General features: G+C 49.8%; 7 protein-coding genes across 7 annotated transcripts; 3 read left to right on the top strand and 4 right to left on the bottom strand.

Annotated features, from left to right (window-relative positions):
- Positions 1–1,511: 1,511 nt before the first annotated feature.
- Positions 1,512–3,209, top strand: PCYB_032360 (ligand-effect modulator 3 domain containing protein; the record flags this gene model as incomplete). Its single annotated transcript, XM_004220907.1, has 2 exons — positions 1,512–2,345; positions 2,586–3,209. 2 exons carry the CDS (start codon positions 1,512–1,514, stop codon positions 3,207–3,209), a joined length of 1,458 nt encoding a protein of 485 aa, XP_004220955.1.
- Positions 3,210–4,999: 1,790 nt separating this feature from the next.
- Positions 5,000–9,333, top strand: PCYB_032350 (hypothetical protein; the record flags this gene model as incomplete). Its single annotated transcript, XM_004220906.1, has 2 exons — positions 5,000–5,411; positions 5,450–9,333. 2 exons carry the CDS (start codon positions 5,000–5,002, stop codon positions 9,331–9,333), a joined length of 4,296 nt encoding a protein of 1,431 aa, XP_004220954.1.
- A 536-nt stretch (positions 9,334–9,869) lies between these two features.
- On the bottom strand, positions 9,870–12,623 carry PCYB_032340 (actin-like protein; the record flags this gene model as incomplete). Its single annotated transcript, XM_004220905.1, has 2 exons — positions 9,870–10,723; positions 10,850–12,623. 2 exons carry the CDS (start codon positions 12,621–12,623, stop codon positions 9,870–9,872), a joined length of 2,628 nt encoding a protein of 875 aa, XP_004220953.1.
- A 1,988-nt stretch (positions 12,624–14,611) lies between these two features.
- PCYB_032330 (serine/threonine-protein kinase NEK4) lies at positions 14,612–16,518 on the bottom strand (the record flags this gene model as incomplete). The annotated part of the gene is made up of 6 exons (XM_004220904.1): positions 14,612–14,761; positions 14,908–15,027; positions 15,191–15,756; positions 15,912–16,005; positions 16,185–16,257; positions 16,436–16,518. 6 exons carry the CDS (start codon positions 16,516–16,518, stop codon positions 14,612–14,614), a joined length of 1,086 nt encoding a protein of 361 aa, XP_004220952.1.
- Positions 16,519–18,331: 1,813 nt separating this feature from the next.
- Positions 18,332–18,911, top strand: PCYB_032320 (hypothetical protein; the record flags this gene model as incomplete). The annotated part of the gene is made up of 2 exons (XM_004220903.1): positions 18,332–18,577; positions 18,726–18,911. The coding sequence occupies 2 exons, from the start codon at positions 18,332–18,334 to the stop codon at positions 18,909–18,911; spliced, it is 432 nt and encodes a 143-aa protein (XP_004220951.1).
- A 270-nt stretch (positions 18,912–19,181) lies between these two features.
- Positions 19,182–20,052, bottom strand: PCYB_032310 (hypothetical protein; the record flags this gene model as incomplete). The annotated part of the gene is made up of 2 exons (XM_004220902.1): positions 19,182–19,278; positions 19,532–20,052. 2 exons carry the CDS (start codon positions 20,050–20,052, stop codon positions 19,182–19,184), a joined length of 618 nt encoding a protein of 205 aa, XP_004220950.1.
- A 1,383-nt stretch (positions 20,053–21,435) lies between these two features.
- On the bottom strand, positions 21,436–22,469 carry PCYB_032300 (hypothetical protein; the record flags this gene model as incomplete). The annotated part of the gene is made up of 2 exons (XM_004220901.1): positions 21,436–21,762; positions 22,050–22,469. The coding sequence occupies 2 exons, from the start codon at positions 22,467–22,469 to the stop codon at positions 21,436–21,438; spliced, it is 747 nt and encodes a 248-aa protein (XP_004220949.1).
- Positions 22,470–22,611: the final 142 nt, after the last annotated feature.

Below are 22,611 nucleotides of genomic sequence, written 5' to 3'. Positions count from 1 at the left end.
TTGGTTATGTCGTTTCCCCCAGGCAGCAGATCGTCACCCTATTTTTCTTTCCTTCTTTGTTCCCACCGATGAAGTGCCAATGCTGCTACGTGGCTCGGGTGGCATATCCCATTGGTGTGTGTTCCCTATGTGGTGTCATTCTGCCTGTGGACGACCCATTGGGGGAGGGAGGTTACACAAGGGTGGACTACGCTACGCCCACTCAGTTGAGACTCCTCCTTTTGGGGGGGGTGGACTCATCCAAGGGGTGCGGGGAGCTTCCCCTCTAGGAGGAGGAGGAGCAGCAGGAGGAGCGGCAGGAAGAAGAAGACGAGGAAGAAGAAAGCTAATTTTCCATTTGTGTGAGGGCCCCTTTGGAGGATGCCGCCCCTTTTTTTTCCATCACCCATTGTGGGTATTTTCTTTTACTTCACTTAGCTTCATTTTGCTTCACTTTGTTTATTTTTCTTCATTTTTCCTCATTTTGCTTCCTTTTTTTTTTTTCTGAGCACCTTAACAATTTATGCCCAACCTGTGCGCCAAATGTGCGGCGTGGAAAAAAGAGTTGAGTTTACCACCCCAGGGACGAACTCTGCGAATGGAAAAGAGGATGAGTGGGTAAATACCCAACTGTTGGATCTCTGACCTCACGTCACCACGCACGTGCCACTCCGTTAGGGAAAACAAACGGGTGCAACGCGCACGTATGTGTATACGTGCATACATGTGTACATACATGGCCACACGCGTGTGCACATACATACATGTGCTTGTTTCTGTTTCTGTTTCTGTTTTACTTTATTTTTGTTTTGTTTTATTTTATTTTATTTTTTTTTATTTTTTTTTTCCCCCCCTTCCGAACGAGCAACCCAAACGCGTGCACGCGAAGAGTCTGCAGAGGGGCAAACCAAAATGGGGCAAAACGAACGGCGAATGGGAAAAGCGGTGTGCATGTGAAAGTGAAGCGAGCACAGGGGAAGCGGACCGCGCAGCTGAGGAGAGGCGAGACGAGCTTAGAGTGGCAGAGATGAGATGAGCTCAGAGTGACTGACATGAGATCAGCTCAGCGTGACTGACATGAGAAGAGCTTAGAGTGCCTGCCATTTTACCACTCCAACTCAGGCTGCGACCAGCCGAGACCAACAGTGCGTCACGCCGCTTTTCTCGCGAACCACCCGCACGGTACCTACCCCAACGCCGCCAACAGGTCCGTCCCCCCCCCAAAAAAAAAACATACATAGGTATATACATAGGTATATACATTGGCACATACGTAGGTACATACATACATAGGCACATAGTAGGTACCCACGTATAAACAGCCTCACGTGGGGAAAAAAAACCCTTTCGTTGGGGGGAGGGAGGTCGAAAGGACGAACTTAACACCTAGCCGAAGCGAAGAGAGGCCAATTGGAACGAAGCGACGGTGTAATAAGTAAACACCCCTCCACTCTCCACTCTGCACTCTCTACGCTCCCCCCCCTGTCGTCACAGTTGCACCGGTTGCACCACTCGACAGATCAACACTGCATATGATGAACCGCCCAAATGGGACCAATGAGAGAGGGAAAGACACAAAATCAGTCGCACTGAAGGAGCCGAAGTCGAAGTCGAAGTCGGACACGGACACGGACCCTCCTCAACAAAAAGAATCTCTAACCCAGGGAGACATCGATAAAAAAGGGAAAGCCTCCCCGGCAGGCAGACCAAACAAACCAATCAGATCAGTGCAGCATGATAGAGACACACCACCCATGAGCTATCCCCATAGTGGGTACCCTCCCATGAACGGGAAGAAACAACACCCCATTGCTAATATGAACGAACATTTAAATAACCTTAACGGAGTTACGAATAGGGACTCCCTCGTTGAACATCTTAACAAAAGGGTACTGCCCGAGGGGGGGGAAGACTCCCCCCCTAGACACCGCACCTGGTCCTCATCGATAAAGCTAGACAACCCAAGAGAGGGCAACCCAAGAGAGGACAGCCCAAGTTGGAAAAACTCGCAAGAAAAAAAAAAAAAAAATACTTCCCTATTTGAAAAATTCAAACAACAAGAATTGAATTCAAAACAACGTTCATGGACCCCCATCGGATTGATTTTAGCTTACACAATTGTCTCCGTTACTTTTATCATGTTGGGTATGCTTTTCATCGCCTTGTCTGCCACGAGAAAGGAGTGTAGAGTACCCTACGGGGAGCAGGACGTAAAAGCACAGACCATACAACTAGAAGTCAGCGAAGCCTTCTGTCAGGGACCAGAAAGGCCCTTCCATAAACACGCCTACGTTTACTATGAGCTCCATAATTTTTATCAAAACCATAAGAAATACCTCATTTCGAAGTCGCACAACCAGTTGATGGTACGTGAGGGGGCGAGGGAGCGACACGCTCGTGCCGTGTTAGCGGCGTGTTAGCGGCTTGTTAGCGGCTTGTTAGCGGCTTGTTAGCGGCGTGTTAGCGGCTTGTTAGCGCCCTGTTGATGGCGTATTAACACCCTGCTGCCGGCGTATTAACACCCTGCTGGTGTCGTATTAACACCCTGCTGATGGCGCCCCTATAACCCCTTCCACCCCCCTTCCAAACCTCCCCCTTTTTTTCAGGGCACCGTGTACACCCGGCCAGACGACCTGGCGCAGTGCTTCCCCGTCGCACAGAACAAGGAAGGAAAGGTGCTGCACCCCTGCGGCCTCATCGCACGCAGCGTCTTCAATGACACCTTCGCTTTGTACAGAGACAAAACATACAACGAAGAGATAGAACTCGACGAATCCAAAGAAGCAATCACCTGGTACAGCGATCTGAATAAGTTTAAAAATCCATCACAACAGCAAATGGATGAACATAAAGAACAGGTGGACTTCTGGCTCATGCAGCAAAACTATGTTAATCTCCTCAACATGAATGAAAAAAACGGATTCGGTGTAGAGAACTCTCACTTTATTGTCTGGATGAAGACGGCTGCACTCTCCGAGTTCCGCAAAAGGTATGCTAGACTCAATGAGGAACTCGCTTTGCCAATCTATGTCAAAATAAAGAACAATTTCCCCGTGAAGAGATTCCATGGGAAAAAATATTTAGTCATAGCAGAGGGCTCCGTTTTCGTTAATGAGAAGTCTCGATCCTTCGGCGTGCTGTACGTCGTCATCGGGGTCGTGTCCCTCTGCATTGCCCTGTGCCTCGTGTACAACCAGTTCAAGCACCCTCGTATCATGGGGCACATTTAGCGCCGTGGTTTGCGGAGGTGGCTCCTTAGATGCGGCGAGCTAAGCGGAGATGTGAATACACTAAACGACGAAACGACGAAGAGGCGGTGCCTCCCATTAAAAGGGAAAAATAAAATATGAACGTGCCTTAAAAATTATGTCGCCCTGATGAAGAGCCCCCATCCACATTCGAAAAATGGGCACCCTTTGTTTTTATGTCTACCCATGTCACTACACCACCACCCATACTGACACGTTCATTCGATACGCTTTCAATCCGTTCATCCACCTACCCATTTGTGTTTTTTTTTTTACTTTATTTTTTACTTTATTTTATTTTATTTTTTTTTTTTTGTTTGGGCGTTTTTAAATTCCCCTTGCGGCGCTGCTCTGCTTTAATTTGGGGGGGGGTGCACGTCTGCGCGCCTACATACCCATGCCCCCCCAACACACACACGTCATTAATTTTGCTTCCACCAAATGGTAAACGGATGATACGAAGCTTTAGCGGACGCACTCCAGGGTGAACCCCAAGGGGGGAAGGACACGCTGCGCCGCACGTCGAACGCATGACATCCCTGTGAAGTGAATTTCCAACATGGGAGAAGTCACGTCAGGTGTTCTCATATCAAGTAATCCTCGAGAGGAAGGGACCTAAATGAGGGATGATCCACCCACACCTGCCTTACAGAGTCATTCGTAAAATAACCCCAGCAAATTGGGGAGGCTCAACATGGGACACATCCCTCCTGTGTAGGGAGAAAAGCATCCCACTGCAGGCTCTCCGTTCGCCCCACTTTCGATGGAGTTGTCGGTCCATGCCACGTGGCAGCGGTGCGTGTGGATAGCTGCGCTGCTGCCTGGATGCGCTGCTGCCTGTATGCGCGGCTGCGCCTCCCTTTTGCATGCCCTGTTCTCCCCCTCTTGCATGCGCTTGACACGCGCTTCCTCCAGGGGGGGGGGCTCCCATTTCGTTCCGGTCAACCCTTTGGAGCGCCAGCCGACCAGAAGAAAGGGGGCAATAAAGGAGAACGAAGGAGAAGAAATGAAACAAAAAAATAAAGTAAAAAAAAAAACAAGGGGGAAAAAAAACCGAGTTAGTGTTGTTAAGCTTCCAGTACGACACGCCGACTCATCCAGTACGACACGCCGACTCATCCAGTACGACGTGCCGACCCATGCAGTGCGACGTGCCGACCAGCCCAACGCGAACACTTCACGAGCCATCCCCACATCGTCTCGTTTAGTTAACCGCGTTACATGCTCGTTGTCCCCCCGCGCTGCCATCCTTAAAAGGTATTCTCCTCCTACGCTGAAGTGACACATTTGAGGATTCTACGTGGTCCTTGCGTGTATTTTTTTTTTTTTGTGCTTCCTTTTTTTGTTCTTCCTTTTTTTGTTCTTCCTTTTTTTGTGCTTCCCTTTTTTGTGCTTCCTTTCTTTGGCAACATCTCTGCGACGCACGTAGACGTGGGGACGCCCAAGCGAATGCGGATCAGCGTTCGTGGGGGCGGAGTACAGGGGTGAAGGCGCCTGGACGGGGGAGCATGCGAAGCGCCGCCGGGGGAAACAAAGAAGGGGGGCAGGCAGAGGATCAGGTAGAGGGGGAAATAAAATAGTGAGCAAAGGGGCAGCGACGGAGTTCGCCCGGAGAAACGCTGAGGAATCGCTGACGGGACGGCTCACGAAACAGCTGGCGGAACAGCTGGCGGAATCTCTGGCGAAATGCGTGCCCCACCGCTACCGCTATCGTCGCTGTTCCTATCGCCGCCACCGCTACCGCTATAACCGCTATCGCCATCTCCGCAAAAATGGCGGCGGCTACACTGGTCGCCCTAGTTGCGTATCTGTCCCTTTGGCAGCGCGGAAGTGGCAACGTGGTAGTGCACCCGTCGCTCACAGATTTTTTCGTTGAACACATCGGGGATCATATCTTCACCTCCTTCGATAACGTGATTAGCAAAAGGATAGCCTCCCCCAGCTGCTCCAGTTCGACGGACACGATCTGCCACCTTGTTCACGCCGGGGCCATTGGCTGTCCAGCTGAGCAGACCGGTGAGGAGGGAAAAAGGGACTCCAAAGGGGAGGCAAAAAAGGACTCCAAAGGGGAGGAGAAAAAGGACGCAAAAGAGGAGACAAAAGAAGACGCAAAAGAGGAGTCAACCAAGAAGGGAACCAAAAAAAAAAAGCTACCTATAACGAACAGGACGACGAAAAATACACGTACCTACACACTACGCCGTTTTATGCCATTCCTACAGAGGAGAAACAACCAACTGGTGTAGAATCGCAAAATGAAGAGAATGACAGGAGTGGAAAGGAGGCTGTGAAGGACAGAAACGAAAAGAGTGTTTGGATGAAGGGCTTCCATTTCTTGGTCGACGTATTCCACTCCCTCACGAGGAAGAAGCAACATCAAATAACCCCCACGAAGAAGCTATCCCCATCATACTTTGTCAATTATAGAAGAACAAGCATACTAGGAGATGCCTGTGAATTCAGGGAGAGTCCTACCAAGTACAATTTTAAAGGCCTGTTCATAGGGGAGCATTTAAATGACGCAAAAAATTTAGCATTTTTGTCTCCACTTTCTTTAGCTATTGACGAAATCGATTTCAACAAAATTTTTTTGGAAGCATGGGATGTGGAGTCCTACTCGAGTTACATTTTTTTGGATAACTCGGAGTTGTTAGGGGGAGGGAAAAATAAAAAGAAAGAAGACGTGGGATCCCCTGGGGGGCATGTCGTGGTTGGGAAGGAGGAGAAGAACGCCTACCTCTCAGGAGATGTCTTGGTTGGGAAGGAAAAGAGCTCCCACCTCTCAGGAGCATCCGCAACTCCTGCTTCGAGCAGAGCAGGCGGCTGGGTGGGCAGCATCAAGTCGATCGTGGACCTCTCCAACGGTGCGAAGGAAGACCCTCCAAGTAGGCACCCCAGCAAGGGTGGACACACCGATCACACTTCCCCGACACAGATGAACGAAGAACACGGAGAAAAAAAAAACAACCTAGCAGGAAAGAACGTCACACCAAGAACCATCAGCGAAGTATTAAACAGGTTAAGAATCCCATTCGAAACGAGCAACTATGATGGGATGGTAAAAATCAACAGGGAGATGAACGTGGGAATATGTACAAGGCAAAGTAGGGGAGGATCCCTTCTACTCCTATTTCTACGAAAGAAGAAACTAGTCAGTAGTGAATTCCCTTTTAGAAAACACTTTAAGACGAAGGAGAAAAATCACATGGACCCCCCATTCACATGTGCATTCTTCCGATCCATTAGGCATTCCGAGATTGTCCTTTTTTTTCAGAATATTACATCTCCAAGTGGGACCATCGTAGGGGGAGGTCACAACACAATCTCGAACGAACAAACACGGAAGGGAACCAACTCCATCAAAGAAGCCTTAAAACTAACAAGCAGTGCATTATATAAAAAGTGGTCGAAAAAAAATCACAATAAAGGATTCACTAACATGGTTTCTACGAACCCATTAAAGAATCTAAGTGTGCATGCAAATTATGAATACAAAAAGAATCTCTTCAAATTGCATGCAGATTACGATGGCATAAGCAAAAGCGTCATAGTTGTGCGAAATTATCAGAAGAAAGTTCTCCTAAATTTCATTTTCCAAGTGGACGTGTGCTACAGTGAGGTCTACGTTGATAACGACGTTCAGCTGCGCTACGTGAATTCTGACATGAGGCCTAATTTGATCCTGAGGGGCGCGTGGAGTTCCTGTGCGCTGGGGGGGCCGCTCCATTTTTACGACAGATACAGGGTGGGTGGTCAACGGGTGGAAGGAGGCGAAGCAGTAGGTGGCGAAGCAGTAGTGGACGAAGCAGTAGCGGACGAAGCAGTAGTGGACGAAGTAGTAGCGGACGAAGCAGTAGTGGACGAAGTAGTAGCGGACGGAGGTGGCGCAGATGACGGAGCTGACGGAGCAGGTGCACCTGCGCGCGAACCCCCCCGACCGGGAAGGGACAGAGGAAGAGTCTACTGGCACGAACAAATTCTCAGCGACAAAGTAGAACCAGCGCAACGGTACAAGAAACTCAAACATTTGTATTTAAAAAATCCCCGATTAGAGGAAATGAGAGAGAAGACACAATGGATGAACAGGCATGTGCGCGAGAGTGGGGACGTCCTCTTGCTGTCCAAGAAGGGATCAGTCGAGTTCAAAACGCCGGTCGTTGTTAGCGACCTCTACGTGCGTCTGCACCCGAACCCGTTGTACAGGTCCGCCTGCGGGGAGGGGGGAAGTTTGCAGGCGACCGCGTTGGATCAGCGTCCAGCCGGTGGGAGCAGCAGTGGGAGCAGCGGTGGGAGCAGAAACGGGCGAAACGCTGCTCGCAGAAATGGGCGAAGCGCTGCACGCAGCAGTGGGCGCGGCGCGTCCGGACAGGACCCCCCCTTGGAGACGTGCGCACAGGGGAAGCCATACAACATGCACCTCCTTTTTAACTTCTACCTTAACAGAAGCAGGAAGTACTCAGCTGTGTTGGAGATCTCCGTAGATCCCCTTCGCCATGCAAACCATTACAGCCATTACAACGTCCTACACTCCCACGGACACACGAACCCACTTAACGTGATGACTCTGCTTAAAGGAAACATAAATCACTACAGAATTAATAAAATAGAAATCGAGTACTCTCTTAATCCTCACCCACTTGCACCACGAGACGTATCCATTCACCACAGCAGGATGCCCTTCCTCGTGTCAGTGTGCAATCTGACAATGAACCAGAGTCAGAAGGTCTACAATTACGTGCCTACATTTTTCCTGTCCAGGGGAGACTTCCTCCACATGCTCAGTCGAATCGAGCCCAACGAGGCGGACGCGGAGGATGAGGCGGACGCGGAGGATGAGGCGGACGCGGAGAACGGGGTGGACACGGAGGAGAGCATCACTCAAGTGAGCGATACCAACCGCCCCAGCACCAACGTGGACAGGACCAACGTGAACAGCACCAACGTGAACAGCACCAACGCGGACAGCACCAACGCGGACAGCACCAACGTGCCCAGCGCGAAGGGAAACCACAAGGGGAAACCCAACAGGTTCGTCAGCAACACCTCCTTTTCCATATTCACTTCGCTCAGTGAACCCATTTTCTGGGATCACATAATGCAGCTTCGATGCAGCGTTAGCCAATGCCAATATGATGAAGCCACTGAACGATTTCTAGTCACCACCTTGGGAGGACGACACGAGGGGACGACCCAAGTCAGTCAAGAGGTAGCCCCCCAGAGGCGGCCCTTCCAACCCAACGCACACATCACCCCAGCCGCCAACGAAGAGAACACAGAGGAAGGAGAAGACGCTGAGTTGAGCGAAATTCAGAAGGAGTATTTAGACTTCCTGGAGAGGGGGCAACCAAATGGAGGAGCGAGCGAGGCGGAGCAGACGAGCTACAGTAACGAGGCGGAGCAGACGGGCTACAGTAACGAGACGAACCAGGCGACCATGTCCAACGAACCCAACGCGGCCAATGAACCCAACGCGGCCAACGAACCCAACGCGGCCAACGAACCCAGTGCCGCCAACGAACCCAGGCCTCCCCAACTTCCCCCACCGCGCAAAAAACAGATCGTGGCTTACGACATGACCAGCATGCTCAACCTCGAGCACACCCAAAAGAGGTACATCATCCCCCCGTACCGCAAGGGGATATACGTATGTCTGGAGAGCGAAAGGAACCAATTAGTGTACGACCCGAACGACCATGTGTTCTACGTGAAGAGAAGCGAAAAGGGCAATGTAAGAAACGACACTAGAGATGCTTTACCAGCCTTGTGGATCTACTCAGCTCTCCTCCCAACAGAAAGTGACCTTCTGCAGTTCTCCTTCCTCACGAAAAATAAGCTCACCCTGAAGCGGACCCAAACGAAGGACACCAAATTTTATTTCAAAAACGTTATACCGTTGACTCGGTATGAAGATTATACGAATACGGAGAGACACTACAGTGAGCATATCATAAAAATCAGCTTTATCGATTTGAAGCAGAGTGGATTCACGTCTGACCTGTTGGGTCTAACCATTGACAGCCAACTTTACAAGGCCAAAATCATCGAGTTCCTTAAGAGTAAGTTCAGCACAGTTGTGCAGTTCGCTTCGGAGGACATGGGTAGCTGACCGGGAGAGGGGGTCAGCAGGGGAGAAAAGTATAGCGCGGTGCGGAGGGGCAATGCGGAGGGGCAATGCGGAGGGGCAATGCGGAGCGGAAATGCGGAGCTGCGATGCGAAGCTGCGGTTCGAAGCTGCGGTTCGAAGCTGCGGTGCGAAGCGGCACCGGGAAGCACCACTGTTCGTACGCAGTGTGCCTACTCTTCGTAGAGGCGTACACACAAACATACAAACACACACACGCTGCGCTGTGCCGTGGAAAAGAAGGCGCACGCGAATTGGGGGAAGTAGTAATCTCCCATCGCAGACTTCCCCAGGGGGTCTTCACGTGGCTGTCCCACCTTTTTTATTTTTTCGTTTAGCAGACTTCCTATTTGGCAGACTTCCTATTTAGCAGACTTCCTGTTTAGCTTGTTAAGCGGCTCGTGTGACTGCTTAACTCCTTGCCGACTTCTGCTTGACTGATTGACTGATTGACTGCTTAACTTCTTAACTCCGTGCCGACGTCTGCTTGGGCACCCCCCCTGGAGCGCCGCCCCACCCTTCTAGGCACCCTTGCCGTGGTTGAAGTACTGCTCCCGGGTGATCACGTTATAATTATAAATGTTGTGATCGCTGAGCCAGACGTATGTGCCGATGTAGTTGCTGTAGAGACCATTGCGATGAGAATAAATATTAATCTCCCACTCGCTTGGGAACATAGCTCGTAACTCCTTGTACAGTCTGTGCTTGAAATTCTTGAATTTAGTTGAGCCACCTGAGATGTATATCTGAGCCAAAAAATACCTCTGCATCTCTTTAGGAAGTAACGAGATGCATCTGTAGATCAGCTCCACGATGCTGCAGTGTTCCAAATTTATGTCCTTCGGATTAAAAAGAACCTCTGGGATACTTATTCGTTCATTCGTCAAATTTATGATGTCATTTTTGTGCTCCGTTTCTGTGTTCCTTCCCTTTACACTCAGATCGTTTGGGAATTCCCTTCGTCGTAGATCTCCCTCGTGTCTGTTCTTATAAGCGTTTCCATCTCGGTACCTCTCATCGGACTTGCTCTCTTTTTCGTTACTCTCTTCAGCTTTCCCCATGTCACTACTCTCCACGTAGTTAGAAAACTCCATCTGGTCGTCCAAGTCGGAGTCCACATAAATGCAATCGTTGGATGAGTTTGTCCTCAACGTGTCATACACTTCGCTAATCTCCCTCTTTGTCGCGTTGTTGTAATCGATTAGCTTGTAACTGTAGAAGAGATGCGGTTGTGTTCGCTTTTTTTTTTGGCCACCATTTTTCGTAGTGAAAACACCCACAGTGGGGTTCTCCTCCCCGTCTTTGCAACTCGGATCGACTTCCTTCAGTTTGATTTTCCCCTTCCCGTTGGCCATCCCATAGGGTACCTCTCCCTCTGTGGGTGCCCCGTTGGGGGGGGGGCGGTTCTCACAAGAGTCCTCTCCCTCGCCACGAGCCTCACCGAGAGCCTCACCGAGAGCCTCACCGCGACCATCACCGCGACCCTCACCGCGACCCTCACCGCGACCCTCAACGTTGGTCTTGGCCGCTTCCCGCTCCTCGCGCGCGCCCAGCTTGTCCGCAATCCGCTGCCGCTTAATCTCCTGCAGCCGCCTCTTCTCGTTCTCTAAATCCTGTTCGTAGTCCAGCGACACGTAGCAAGCCCTCTCCTTTATATTTTCCACGAGCAGCTCATTGTGTTCCAGATTCACATGCTTGTACGAAAGGATATTCTTCAAGTAAGTATTTAATATAGAAGCAGAGACCTTAGTCCTTAAAATGGCGTATTCAATCAGCTTATACTCGATGTATGGCAACACATACGTGTGAGAAAACCCTACATCTACATACAAAGCACAGGGATTCCTCAGAGATAAATTGTAATTCCCGTTTAGGACTTCCCTGTAGAAGCTTTCCACATACGTGTTGTTAAAATGGCTTTGAAATTTATGCAGGTCTCTATCGTTAGGTTCGTAGTACCTGTGTTGTAGGTCTATCTGATCGGGAAGTAAAAAATTGGGATCCTGGACTGCGAAGTTATTTCCTAGGTAGCTATTACTCTGCAGCGTGCGCACCACTCCATTGCTAGGGAAGTTACCACCACCACAGTTGAAAAAGCCATCAAAGTGATACTCCTGCCAATTCTCCCCTCGGAAGCCCTCCTCCAGATACACGCGCTGGGTATACTTATTGTAGCACTCGATGTTTTTTACGAAGATGTGTCTATTGGTTAATGCGTTATTTTCCGCGGGAGGGGGATGATCCTCCTGCCCAGGTCCATCGTTCTGCTGGGAGGTGGTGCTGCACGCGTCGTGCGGTATGCCGCTCCCCAAGCCGCTTCCCAAGCCGTTCCCCAAGCCGCTTCCGAAGCCGCTTCCCAAGCCGCTCCCCAAGCCGCTTCTCAAACCGCTCTCTAATCCACTCCCCAACCCATTCAGCTCGTTCTTAACCTCACTGAAGACGTCGCTGCGGCTGGACATCCCCAGTCCTGCCGCTCCTCCCACTCCTCCCAGGCCTACTCCCCCCTCTTCCTCCTCCCACTCGTCCTGCAACTCACCCGATGACCATTTATCTACCTCACTCTTCAAATCGGCATGAATATTACGACAACTTCCATCCCCCTCCTCCCCTTTTATGTTCTCCTTCGGACTGAGGTTCTTCCTGGTGATGGATTTACTTCCTCCTCCTGCTGCTCCGCCTGCTGCTGCTCCTGCTCCTCCTCCTGTTGCTGCTCCCCTTTTCCTCCGCTTGGATGCCTCCCCCTTCCTGCCCCTCGAATTGGGGTAGGAAAAAACAGGAGGATTTAAAATGTCATACTGTCCCAAGTTAAGTCCGATGAAAGAAAAGGGTAGCATCGTTTGAGAGGACACAACGACAATCTGATTAAAATTAAAGTACTCGAAGAGAAGCTCTATAACTCCCTGTCTTATGTACGCTGGGGTGAGATATGACTCCGTGATGCAGATCGCCATGTCCTTTATTTTATACCCAACTGTTTGCTTGCAAGAGAAGAGTTTTTCCCAGATCTTCGTCTGCATCTCCAAATCCAGTAGCAACCCATCTGCATGAGGTCTGTGACAGAAGTACTCAGATATGCTGTAGCAGCTGTCACTTATGTGAATGATATTTTTCTTTCTCACCTGTCCTACACAATTGGGGACTATGAACTTAGGTTCTATTTCGTTACATTGGGAGTCATTCATCTGGGAGTAACTCGGCAGGATGCCTCCCTTGATCAGCCCCCCTCCATTGTCTAGTATCAGCTTCGGGACATCGATGTTGACTGGAGCCGCCATGGTTTGCGCTGCGCGGAGTGCACAGATATTGGGCGTCCCTCTCTTCGCCGGCTTAAACCGTGAGGGGAAAAACACACAACGGGGGTACTCCCTCAGGGTCAAAAAAAAAAAAAAAAAGGGACGTTTGGCTAGCTCACCAAGCAAGTTTAGCTACCTGTTGGCACCCTCCCTGCTGCCACGTCCGCACTGCTCACTCATCCCCCAGCTTCACAATTGCCCCATCACGCCACTCCCAAATGGTCCGTCCGATCTTCACCTTCTATGTAGCAGTTAACCAACTCGCAACTTCCTCGCGGCGCAAAAGTGGAGGGGATCAAGTAGGGGCCCTCATTCGGGTCATCCTATACACATGCACGCTGAACCAAATTAGGCAGGCGCCTCTCCGCGGCGAGCCCCTGGGCCTATATTTTTACAGTCTCCTCAAGTTGGGGGTAATAATTCCTTGGCGTTCCGTTGACCATCAAAGCTGCGCCTCTTCGGAGGGGAAGCGGTTGGGGGGAGAACCGAACCCGTTGGGAGAGGACGCTCCGCAAACAACTATCCTGTTGCGGACCACCCCCAAAAAAAACAAAAAAAATATCACTCAAGCAAACGTGATGGAAATTACAACAAAATTGTGATATTTTTTTTTTTTTTTTTTTTTGCTTAAAGAGACCACATTATCTCACAGTTGTACCTTTGCGTGGAAGTGGCTCCATTTTGGCAAAATCGGTTAAGTGGGGAAGTATTTTTTTTTCCGACTCTTTGTTCGGGGCACCTCCGATGAGGAGAAAAGCTTCGACATATGTAAAGCATACCCGTGCATGCATTCACGTGGACGAATGGGAAAAGCCTCCCTGCGCACACCCACGCGTCGCCCCCCTAGTGAAGAAGAGCTCCTTCTCTCTTCTGTTACTACGTAGGAAGAACACCGCTGCCCCTCCCCACCAGGAACGAATCACCATTTTGCTACTACATCACTCAGGGGGGCGAAACGAACAGGTGTGGGTCTTCCCTGATGATACGCACGGCTAAGAAAAAGGTTAACTCTTCTAAGGGAAGCTCCATATGCATGCATTGCTTGCGGGATATGCTTTGCTTCCCGTTCGCGTGCTCCCCACCCCCCGTTTTTAAAGTATCAATTGTACCTCTTCACACGCTTGTGTGTAACCTGCGCGTGGCGTATGTGTGTAGGGGGAGGTCTCCACAAAATTTGAGACGCCCTATGAGAGAAGCAAAGAAGCACGGAGTGCTACTACACGACAGATTTTCGTTCAGCGTGGTAACTGCAAATGGTACGCGTGGCCCACGGCTATGATCCACCCAGTGCAGCAGTGTAGCAGTGCAGCAGCGTACCATTGTAGCATTGCAGCAGTGTAGCAGCGTAGCGCATGTCGCACTCAATTAAAAGATGGGATTAGCACAACAACGGAATGCGCTTAACCTTAAGACACATGCATGCGCATCTGTGCAAAACGTTCAGTCGTGACGAAGTCACCTTTGATACTCCCCCATTCGGACTGCAACCGCTTCTCCGGCGCATCTACGTTAGAAAATGAATGTACCAACAGGGGAAGCAAAAAAAAAAAAAAAAAATTAGAGGTGCTATCTCGTACGGGAAATATAATAAATGTGCGTAACACCAAGGGGAAAAAAAAAAAAAAAATTGAAAAAACCAACGCGCCAGTCCAGTCGTCAAAACGGGGATTGCGAAAAAAATAAATAAAATAAAATATATAAATAAATAAAAATAAAATGAACAACGCACAGCCTAACTCTGTAGCGTTCTTGTTCCCCTCCGCGAATTTCCCCAACTTCGACTCCTTTTTTTTTTTTTCGGCAAAGCTTCCCTCGCGGGGAACGTCTGAGTGATGGTCTTCCCGACCTGTGCCTGGTCATATGCAAGCTGGACGTTTTGGCGAGCAGTAACGGGGCAGTCATGCTTGGCCCCCCCCAAAAAAAAAGGACTCACCCAAATGGGATACCTCTCAACTTACCCCTTCACCACCTCATGCGTCGACCACGTCCAGGAGCAACGTCTTGACCTCCTGCTCATTTGCACCTGACCCTTCATTTTCAGCCGCGGGCTTTTCCTTTAGGGGTCTCTTCATGTTTTGCTTCTCTCGGATCTTCTCCTCAATCAGCAACTTGAGTTGTCTCTGCGTGGTGTAGAAGCGGTGTGGAAGTGGTGTGGAAGTGATGTGGAAGTGGTGTGGAAGTGGTGTGGAAGTGATGTGGACGCTGTGTGGACGCGGTGCGGACGTGGTGTTGACTTCGTGTGGATGTTCGCGCCTCCCCATTTCACCTGGACAATGTCGGAGACGAGCAACTGCTGCACTGTGGCTCGGTAGTTGGGCTCCCGGATCAACATGCTCTTGTAAATATTGTTCAGTTCCTTGGAGTAAATATTCGGCAGGTCTGGGATCTGTCACAAATAGATGATGCATGGGGGGGAGGAAAGCGGAGTGGGTGAGTCGAAGGGGACGAAGGGAGAAGTGGCTGATAATGCTCTCCTACGCGACACGCACAAATGAGCCAAACGGGCCAAGCGGGCTGCGTGCGGTGGGACACCTCCTCAAAGCACCTACAGGGGCATATCTGATGTTGTAGCAGAGCTGCTGAATCCCCTTGGTGGAGTGGAAGGGAGTGCGGAAGGTGGCCAGCTCATAAATGAGACATCCTGTAGCCCAGACATCGGAGGGCCAGCTGTATTTTTTATCTTTACACAACTCTGGGCTTAAGTAGTACGGCGTCCCTATCAGGGTGTTGGCGTAATCCATGGTATTTTCGAGGACCTTCGAAATACCGAAGTCGCACAGCCGCACTCTCTTGTCGTTGTCGATTAGGATGTTAAGCGACTTCATGTCTGTCACGGGGGGGAAGTGGTCGTGCCGGAGTGTGCTCTTGTGCGGGTTCTGGGGTGTACCCTTGTAGGCGTTCTGAAGTATACCCTTGTGGGCGTGCTGTAGTCTATTCTTATGCGCTGGTTGCACTAGCTTCACCCACGCATCCGCCTTACCCCTGTGCAGGATGTGGTTCGAGTGCAGGAACTTGAGCGCCGTCAAAATCTGAGTCAGCCATATGAGGATGCGCGTCTCCTTTATGGGCGTGTTTTGCTTCTTCTTGTTCTGTATGTAATGGTAGAGGTCTCCGCCTTTGGTGGGTGGGTGCCGCCAGAAGGATAAGAAAAAAAAAAAAAGGAAGAGGAGGGAAAGCGAGCGAGAAAGAGAGAGGGAACGCGAGAGAGAAACTTGTTTACAGTTCGCATGAACCCTAATTGTGTTCCCCCCAGTGCTCCACTTGACCTACCTTTGCAGTGCTTCATGACGATTCTCAGCGTGTCCCCCTCTATGTAGCTTTCGATATACTTCACGATGAAGGGGTGGTTCAGCTTGGACAGCAGCTGCGAAGGGCGCGTACAAACATACACGTGCGCATAGGTATGTGTGAATTTGGGGAGTGTCCGAACGGGGGCGACGCTGTCACTGGCGAGGGTAGACACGAGCATATATGCACATATGCACTTTTTTTTTTACGTCGACTCATTCTCAACTCCCGCTTTGCTTCTCTCCGCGACGCTACCTCCACCTCCTTCAAGCACTGCCTCTTTTCCTTTGGGGTCATCTGAGATATGTTAATTATTTTCATCACGTAGCTTGTGGGGGGGAGAGGGGGAAGGGGCGAGCGCGGCGGTGAGAAGAAGAGCGCAGAAGAGTGCAGATGATCGCAGAAGTGCGCAGTGGGGGGTTTAGTGTCAGCTGCGTCTACTACGCATGGCGGCTGCTACCCATGGCGACCACCTTCACGCTTGGTCCCGCCCGCACCACACTTACTGGTCATTCTTCTTGTCGCGCACAAGAATCGTATTCCCGTAGTTCCCTTTCCCTATATCCCTGATCTTCTCATATTTATTCATTTTTGGGGGGAGGGTCGAAGTTGGTTCCTTTTAGGGGCAGAGAGAGCTCAACAACTATGTGCTGTCTTTTTTTGTAACTACTTTCTTTTCTTTTCTTTTTTTTTTTTTGCTACGCCTCTCCGTCGACTTTCTATGTTTTGAGAAACGAGGACGTGCTGAGCTAAGCTAAGCTAGGCTAAACTAAGCTGAACTAAGCTGCTATTTCGTTGTGGGCGCCGGGGAGGACTACGAACCAATGGGGGGAGGGACCCGTTTAGTGGAAAAGCCAGGTAAACGCACAGGCGTTAATGTGTACATGGAAGTAGGTCCTTTTCGCCTGGGAAAGCAAACGCACACATACGTATGTACGCCAAACGGAAAAGGCCCCCGTGATCTTGAGGAAGACGCTTCGTTAATCTGCGCGCTTGACCTGTCCTTATGCTGCCATTCGGCCGGGGGGTGAATTTCCTTCGTTCACTTGGTTGCGCGTTTGGCTGATCACTTGGCTGATCGATTGGCTGCTCGCTTCGTTGCTTTCTTTTTCGTTGCCTTTGCTGCGTTGCGTCGTTTCGGCTTGGGGGCCGCCTCCTTGCGCCGCGTTGTCGCGCCATTTTGCGACTGCGTGTGTGAGCAGAGCAGGGGGTGCACATACGCATGGCATACATGGGACATACACGTGACATCCGCGTGATATCCGCGTGACATACACATGGCGTACACATGGGAGTGTTTTTTTTTTTTCCCTGCCAGACCAAACGACCTGAGGGCGACCCTATAGAACAGGTGTACGTACTAATGGGAACCGCCTTCCATTTTTTGAACTTTTTTTTTTTTTATTTATTTTTTATTTTCCCGCGCTGTGGGGCTTGGCTAGTCGCGATGCGGTTCGGTTTTGTGCAGTTCTTTTTCAATTGCCTAGTCACCGTTGAACTTGGCACCTTTTTTTCCCCATGCTTGTGTCCCTTCCCCTCGCGTGTGCACATGGGCCCTACGCCACCCCCAAACGACGTGCCTAAAACCCCGCTGCACCTCCTCACCGTGTTACTCAGTCACCTCATTTTTGCTTCCTTTATTTTTGGGGGGCCTTCACTGATCGGCACTTCGTAAAAAATTATTCCCTTCTTCGGTTTGGCGTGGCCTCACAGCATACCATAGGATGTATATAATATGCATGTATATATATGTATATATGTATATCTGCATATCTGTATTTTTTTTTTTTTTTTTTTTCCCTTCCTCTTCGTTGGCGCGTGTGCCTCTGCGAGTTGCTGAGCCTCGAAAGGGAAACCTCGTGTTACAATTCAGCCCGTTATCACATTAGGCTCCTTGGAATCCCGCCTCACCACTTGCGAAGGAACCAAATGCAGATGAGTCCGCCAGCAAGTGATTGCCTCGCCTGACAAGATGAGCCGAAATGTGTTTGGGAAACTGACTGGGGGGTGAGAACAGGAGAAATGGAGAAAAAGAGAAATGAAGAAATTGAGAAATGGAGAGAAGGACCAACGTGACCCGGTGTGCCATTCGCCTGGCCGTGAGTTGCCCCCCCCGCTGGCAGCCAACCCGTAACCCATTTTTTCCCCCCCTCCCCCTCCACTGCAGGATCGGCCCCCGCCTGTGGCAAAGCAATGCCCTCGTCCTGAACACGTACAAGGCCTACTCATCGGTAAGGCAAATAGACCCCCTCGACTGGAGGATGGGCACGGCACAAAGTTGTGCAGTTGCGCAATTACGAAGTAGCGAAGTAGCGAAGCAGCTGTGCGGAGTCCGGGTACTTCCCCCCGTCGCATATCTTCCCACCCACACGCGTACCTCTTCCTTTTTTTTCTTTCAGGCCATGGGTTGTCTCGTCCAGAGGTACGGAACCACCAAACCGGTGAGCAGATCCGTCGGGAGCGACAAAAAGGAAGTGTATAAGTACTACAGCGATAGGTTACGGGAAGACATCGGTCCCATCAAACTGATGAGAAGCTTGCCTGCCCTAAACCACTACGTCAGCCTGCTCGACATGACAAAATTTACGATTAAGTACATTTTGAGTTATCGCTTCTTTTTCATCTACATGGCCCGGACGACGTTTCAGGTAGGCCCCGCGCGAGAGCATGTGCGCGGCTATTCACGATCACGCAGTTTTTTGCACTTTTTTGCAATTGCCTGAACGATTCAGGGAAATGTGAACCACTCGACAACGAATCCTGTGTCCCCATTTTTTTTTTCCTCCCCCCTTTTAGGCTGTCCGGCCGTTGATGGCCTTCTGCGTCTTTGGCGAGCTGATGAAGCTCATACTGGCCACCATGACGAGTGGCGTGTTCGCCTTCTTCTTTTCCTTCGTCCTCGCGTTCGAGGTGCTCTACTTTTTCCTACAGTGTTACATATCATACACCTTCTTGACCATGTTTTTCGACGTCATGTTTTGATTGGCGAGCAGCCGGTCCCTTGGCCACGTAGCCATTTGACCTCATGGCAACTTAGTCGTTTGGCCCCCCAACCACATAACCAACCATCCTTCTAACCGCCTAACTTTAACCTTTTGAAGTTTTTTTTTCTTTTTTGAAAAGGGGCGCGTGTATGCTCCCATATGGCACAAGTGGTGCCCCCCAATTGACTGTTCAATTGGGCAATCGTTTAAATTGAAACGGCAAAGTGAGGGAGAGACGAAGGGGTGTGCACTCTGCTGCGTAGCAGTATCACCGCTCCTCACGGCTTCGACCGCACCCTTGGTGAGACACACCAGGTGATTCCGTCCCGAACAGAGGCGCTTTTCCCAACACGTCTCCCCCGCGACTTAAAAATTAAAAAAAAAAATGATGAACTGATGAAGTGGTGACGTGATAATAAAATTGGCGTGTGAACGGGTCGACGCCGCTTTCCCCGCGAGGGGGGAAACCACCTTGGTGGGACCACACATGCAAAAGTAACAACCGCGAGCTGGCAGCAACTTTGCGCACACGCACGCATACACATCATGTGCATCCACACACAAGACGATTAAGACGACTGCTACAGGTATATTCCCCCACCCCCAGGTGTTCCGGACGGGGGCGTAGAATTCTTCTGCTCCTCTGTTTCCTCCGCGAACAGAGCAGCAACCTCACTGCAGGCCTCGCCATTCGCTTCACTCGCTATTAATTGATCGTTCACATCCGAATCACTAATGTACTCATCGCCCATCTCACAGTTGAGTATATGGGCAATTCCCACGCGCTGGTTCCCCTCCCTTGTGCACATCATGGGGGTAGCTATCTTATTTGTTTGACCCACAAAATCAGGAACAGGGGGATCCAGGTTCTGTATCTTGTCCTTAATTATGCGCAGCCGTTCCTCCTTCTTACATAACGAAAATCTATTCTCATTCAGTGCCATGAGGAGATCCTGGTCGGCACCTTCCGGATCAAATTTTTTAATTTCATCATTCGATCGTCTCAAATGGTAAATAGAATTTTGTATCTCTTGCTCCAAGTCTTTCAGGATATTCACATCATCTGGTAGTTTCACTTCATTAAAGTCGAGGTGGAATTCGCAGCTCGTGTGCTTCGTTTTCAGCCTTATCTCCACCATTTTGGGGATGTGGGTGGGTGGACATCGCGGGTTTGGGGGAGTCAGTCAATCACGCCAACACGGTTAACAGCTTAGGGTTGCGCTACACTGCTCACGCGTGGTACAGGCTCGCAACGGGTGTTACAGGTTCACTCCGCCCCTACTGCATGCGCCTCCTCCAAGTCGTTGCGCCTACCGGTTCGCAAAATGGAAAAGGAAAAAATGCACCTACGCTACAGTGAACGGTTCGTGCGACGGGAAGGGGCGAAAAGGGTAGAAGGGGCTACTCTCTGAGTAAGGGCCAAAGGTGAGCCTATTCTCATCATGTCAAGGAAAAAAGCTGGCTGGATGATGCCTAGCGAGGCAACTGCGGAGTGAGCAGCGTTTCCTCTTTGCGTTAAGATTCACCAAGCAGTTGTTATGGTTAAACAAATTGGTGCTACTCTGCGAGGTCGCTAACATTTTTTTTTTTTTTTTTGTGCTAATCGAATTGCACAAATTGGTCGGGTGAAACTGCCCCCAAAATATATAGCCCAAAGGAAGCAAAACGGGTGCATCAGAACAGATGGGGGAAGAACTGGAAACTATAGCAATTTTGTCATCCTCATCCCCAACACTCTTCTCCTTTTTACTTGCTCTTCTTTTTTAGAAGCCTATTTTTTCATGTTCAGGTGTCACAGTACAACTTGGAAGGCGATGTTAACACAGCGCTCCTTCCCACTTCGATGGTGTTTTAATGCTTCTTTTGCAAAAAAAAATAACAAAAAAAGAGAGAGTAAAATGAAAAATAGGTATAAATAGCCACTAAAGAAAACAGTGTCCTCGTGAAAAACGTGTTCCATACTGCTTACACTCTCGTAGGGCGCATCAGCGACGAGACAACTTCTTTTTGCGCATCCCTGCGGGACTCCCCTCCCCTCTATCCGTTTTTTCGCACGTGGCCATTTTATGCCTTTCCCACGTCTCAGCTTTCGCAATTCCTACCCCCAGGGGCCAATAAACGGTTGCTTTTTTTCGAATTTGCAAAATGGGCAAAGAAAGGGGGCAAGGAGGAAAAAGGGGAATTCCCTCCCGAAGTTAAAATGCACCAATTTGTGCGCACCTTCCGCACGAACAGGGGAAAACCCCAAAAAAAGAAACAAAAAAAGGAAGAAAAAAAAGTAAGCAAAAAAAGGAAGCAAAAAGAACCAAGCAATCAATAAATCAATAAATCAAACAATCAAGCAGCCAGACAGGCAGGCACCACATCATGTGCCAAAATTTAAATCATTCCGCCGCGCCAGGGGGCAGAACCCCGGAATCGGCTGCAAAACGAGCAGTGCAGCAGGATGACCTAGCGACACAGGATCCAATCCGTATATACTCCCCCCCCTTACACGCGTATACCACACGGTTGCGGCGAGCCTACTCTTCACTTTTAAACATAGACTCGTCGACCGTGGTGCTGCTGGGGGCCGCGTTTTTCCCAACCTCCTGTCCCTGCGAGTACACCTCGTCCACCCAGTTCTTGTAGTCGGATGCGCTCATCAACTCCAAGTTGTGTCCCTCCTCTACTATCTCGACTCGGCAGTTTTGCTTATTGATCGACTCTACAAGTTCTAAAGTCTTGCTTAGGTTCCGCTTCGTATCCTTCGTGGAGTGGACAAATATGATGTATGGGTAATCGCGTATGTTTATGCTCTTCCTTATCTTTGAGGAGAAAATGTTTTCTTGCACGGGGGACACTAACACCTGAGATGGGGTAGGGGCAGGGGGAGAAACACCAAAATGAGTGGACGGACAAGCTGCCAACGGTGAGGGGAAATCGAGTCGGGGGATACATTTTTCCACCGTTAATTGTTGAATCCCGTTCGCATAAAAAGGGGCACATCTCCGTAGGCACAGCTGCCTTGCGGGGGTGACAGCGGTGATGTGGCGAAGCGGTTAAGCGACGAAGCGGCAATGCGCTAAACGGAGAGTGACCGCCGACTCGCCGACTCGCCGCTTCCCCGCATCATCGCATTCCCCCTCTGTGTTACCATCGGAATGCGCGCGCCAGACAGGTGCATGGCCAAAATGCACCCGAACTGATACCCCACAATGACATTCGGCTTCATCGTATCGAACAGCTTGTTGGCCTTCCCCAAACAACGACGATACAAAATCTCGTAAATAATCGTGGAGGCAATAAAAAAAATACTCATTGTAATGAAGAAGCATGGCAAAATTAGCATGTAGACATATGGGATGTTTAAAAATAGGAAGTGAAATATGAGGAAAATACAACACAAGCATAAGATGTATATGACGACTAGGATTATTATGTCCACAACTCTTGACTTGTCCTTAGAAGAAATTACGTTATCCTTCCCGTAATTCTCTTCCAATAGTTTTCTAATTTTCTTCGTTTTCTTATCTTCGTAAATGTGAAGATACAGGATCTTTATTGGCTCTTCCATGGTGTCATGTGGATGTGCAAAGAGTGCGGCCAATTATGTGCACGTTGTATGTGGGCCTATTAACACACGTGGGGTACTAATCTGCTTGATTGTGTATACCACACTTGTTGGCATTATTTTACGCGTTTTTTTTTTTTTTTTT

This window comes from Plasmodium cynomolgi, chromosome 3, assembly GCF_000321355.1.
Source record: "Plasmodium cynomolgi strain B DNA, chromosome 3, whole genome shotgun sequence".
NCBI classification, from domain to species: Eukaryota; Apicomplexa; class Aconoidasida; order Haemosporida; family Plasmodiidae; genus Plasmodium; species Plasmodium cynomolgi.
The sequence above is the reverse complement of the archived record's forward strand: the minus strand, read 5'-3'. Positions and strand labels throughout refer to the sequence as shown.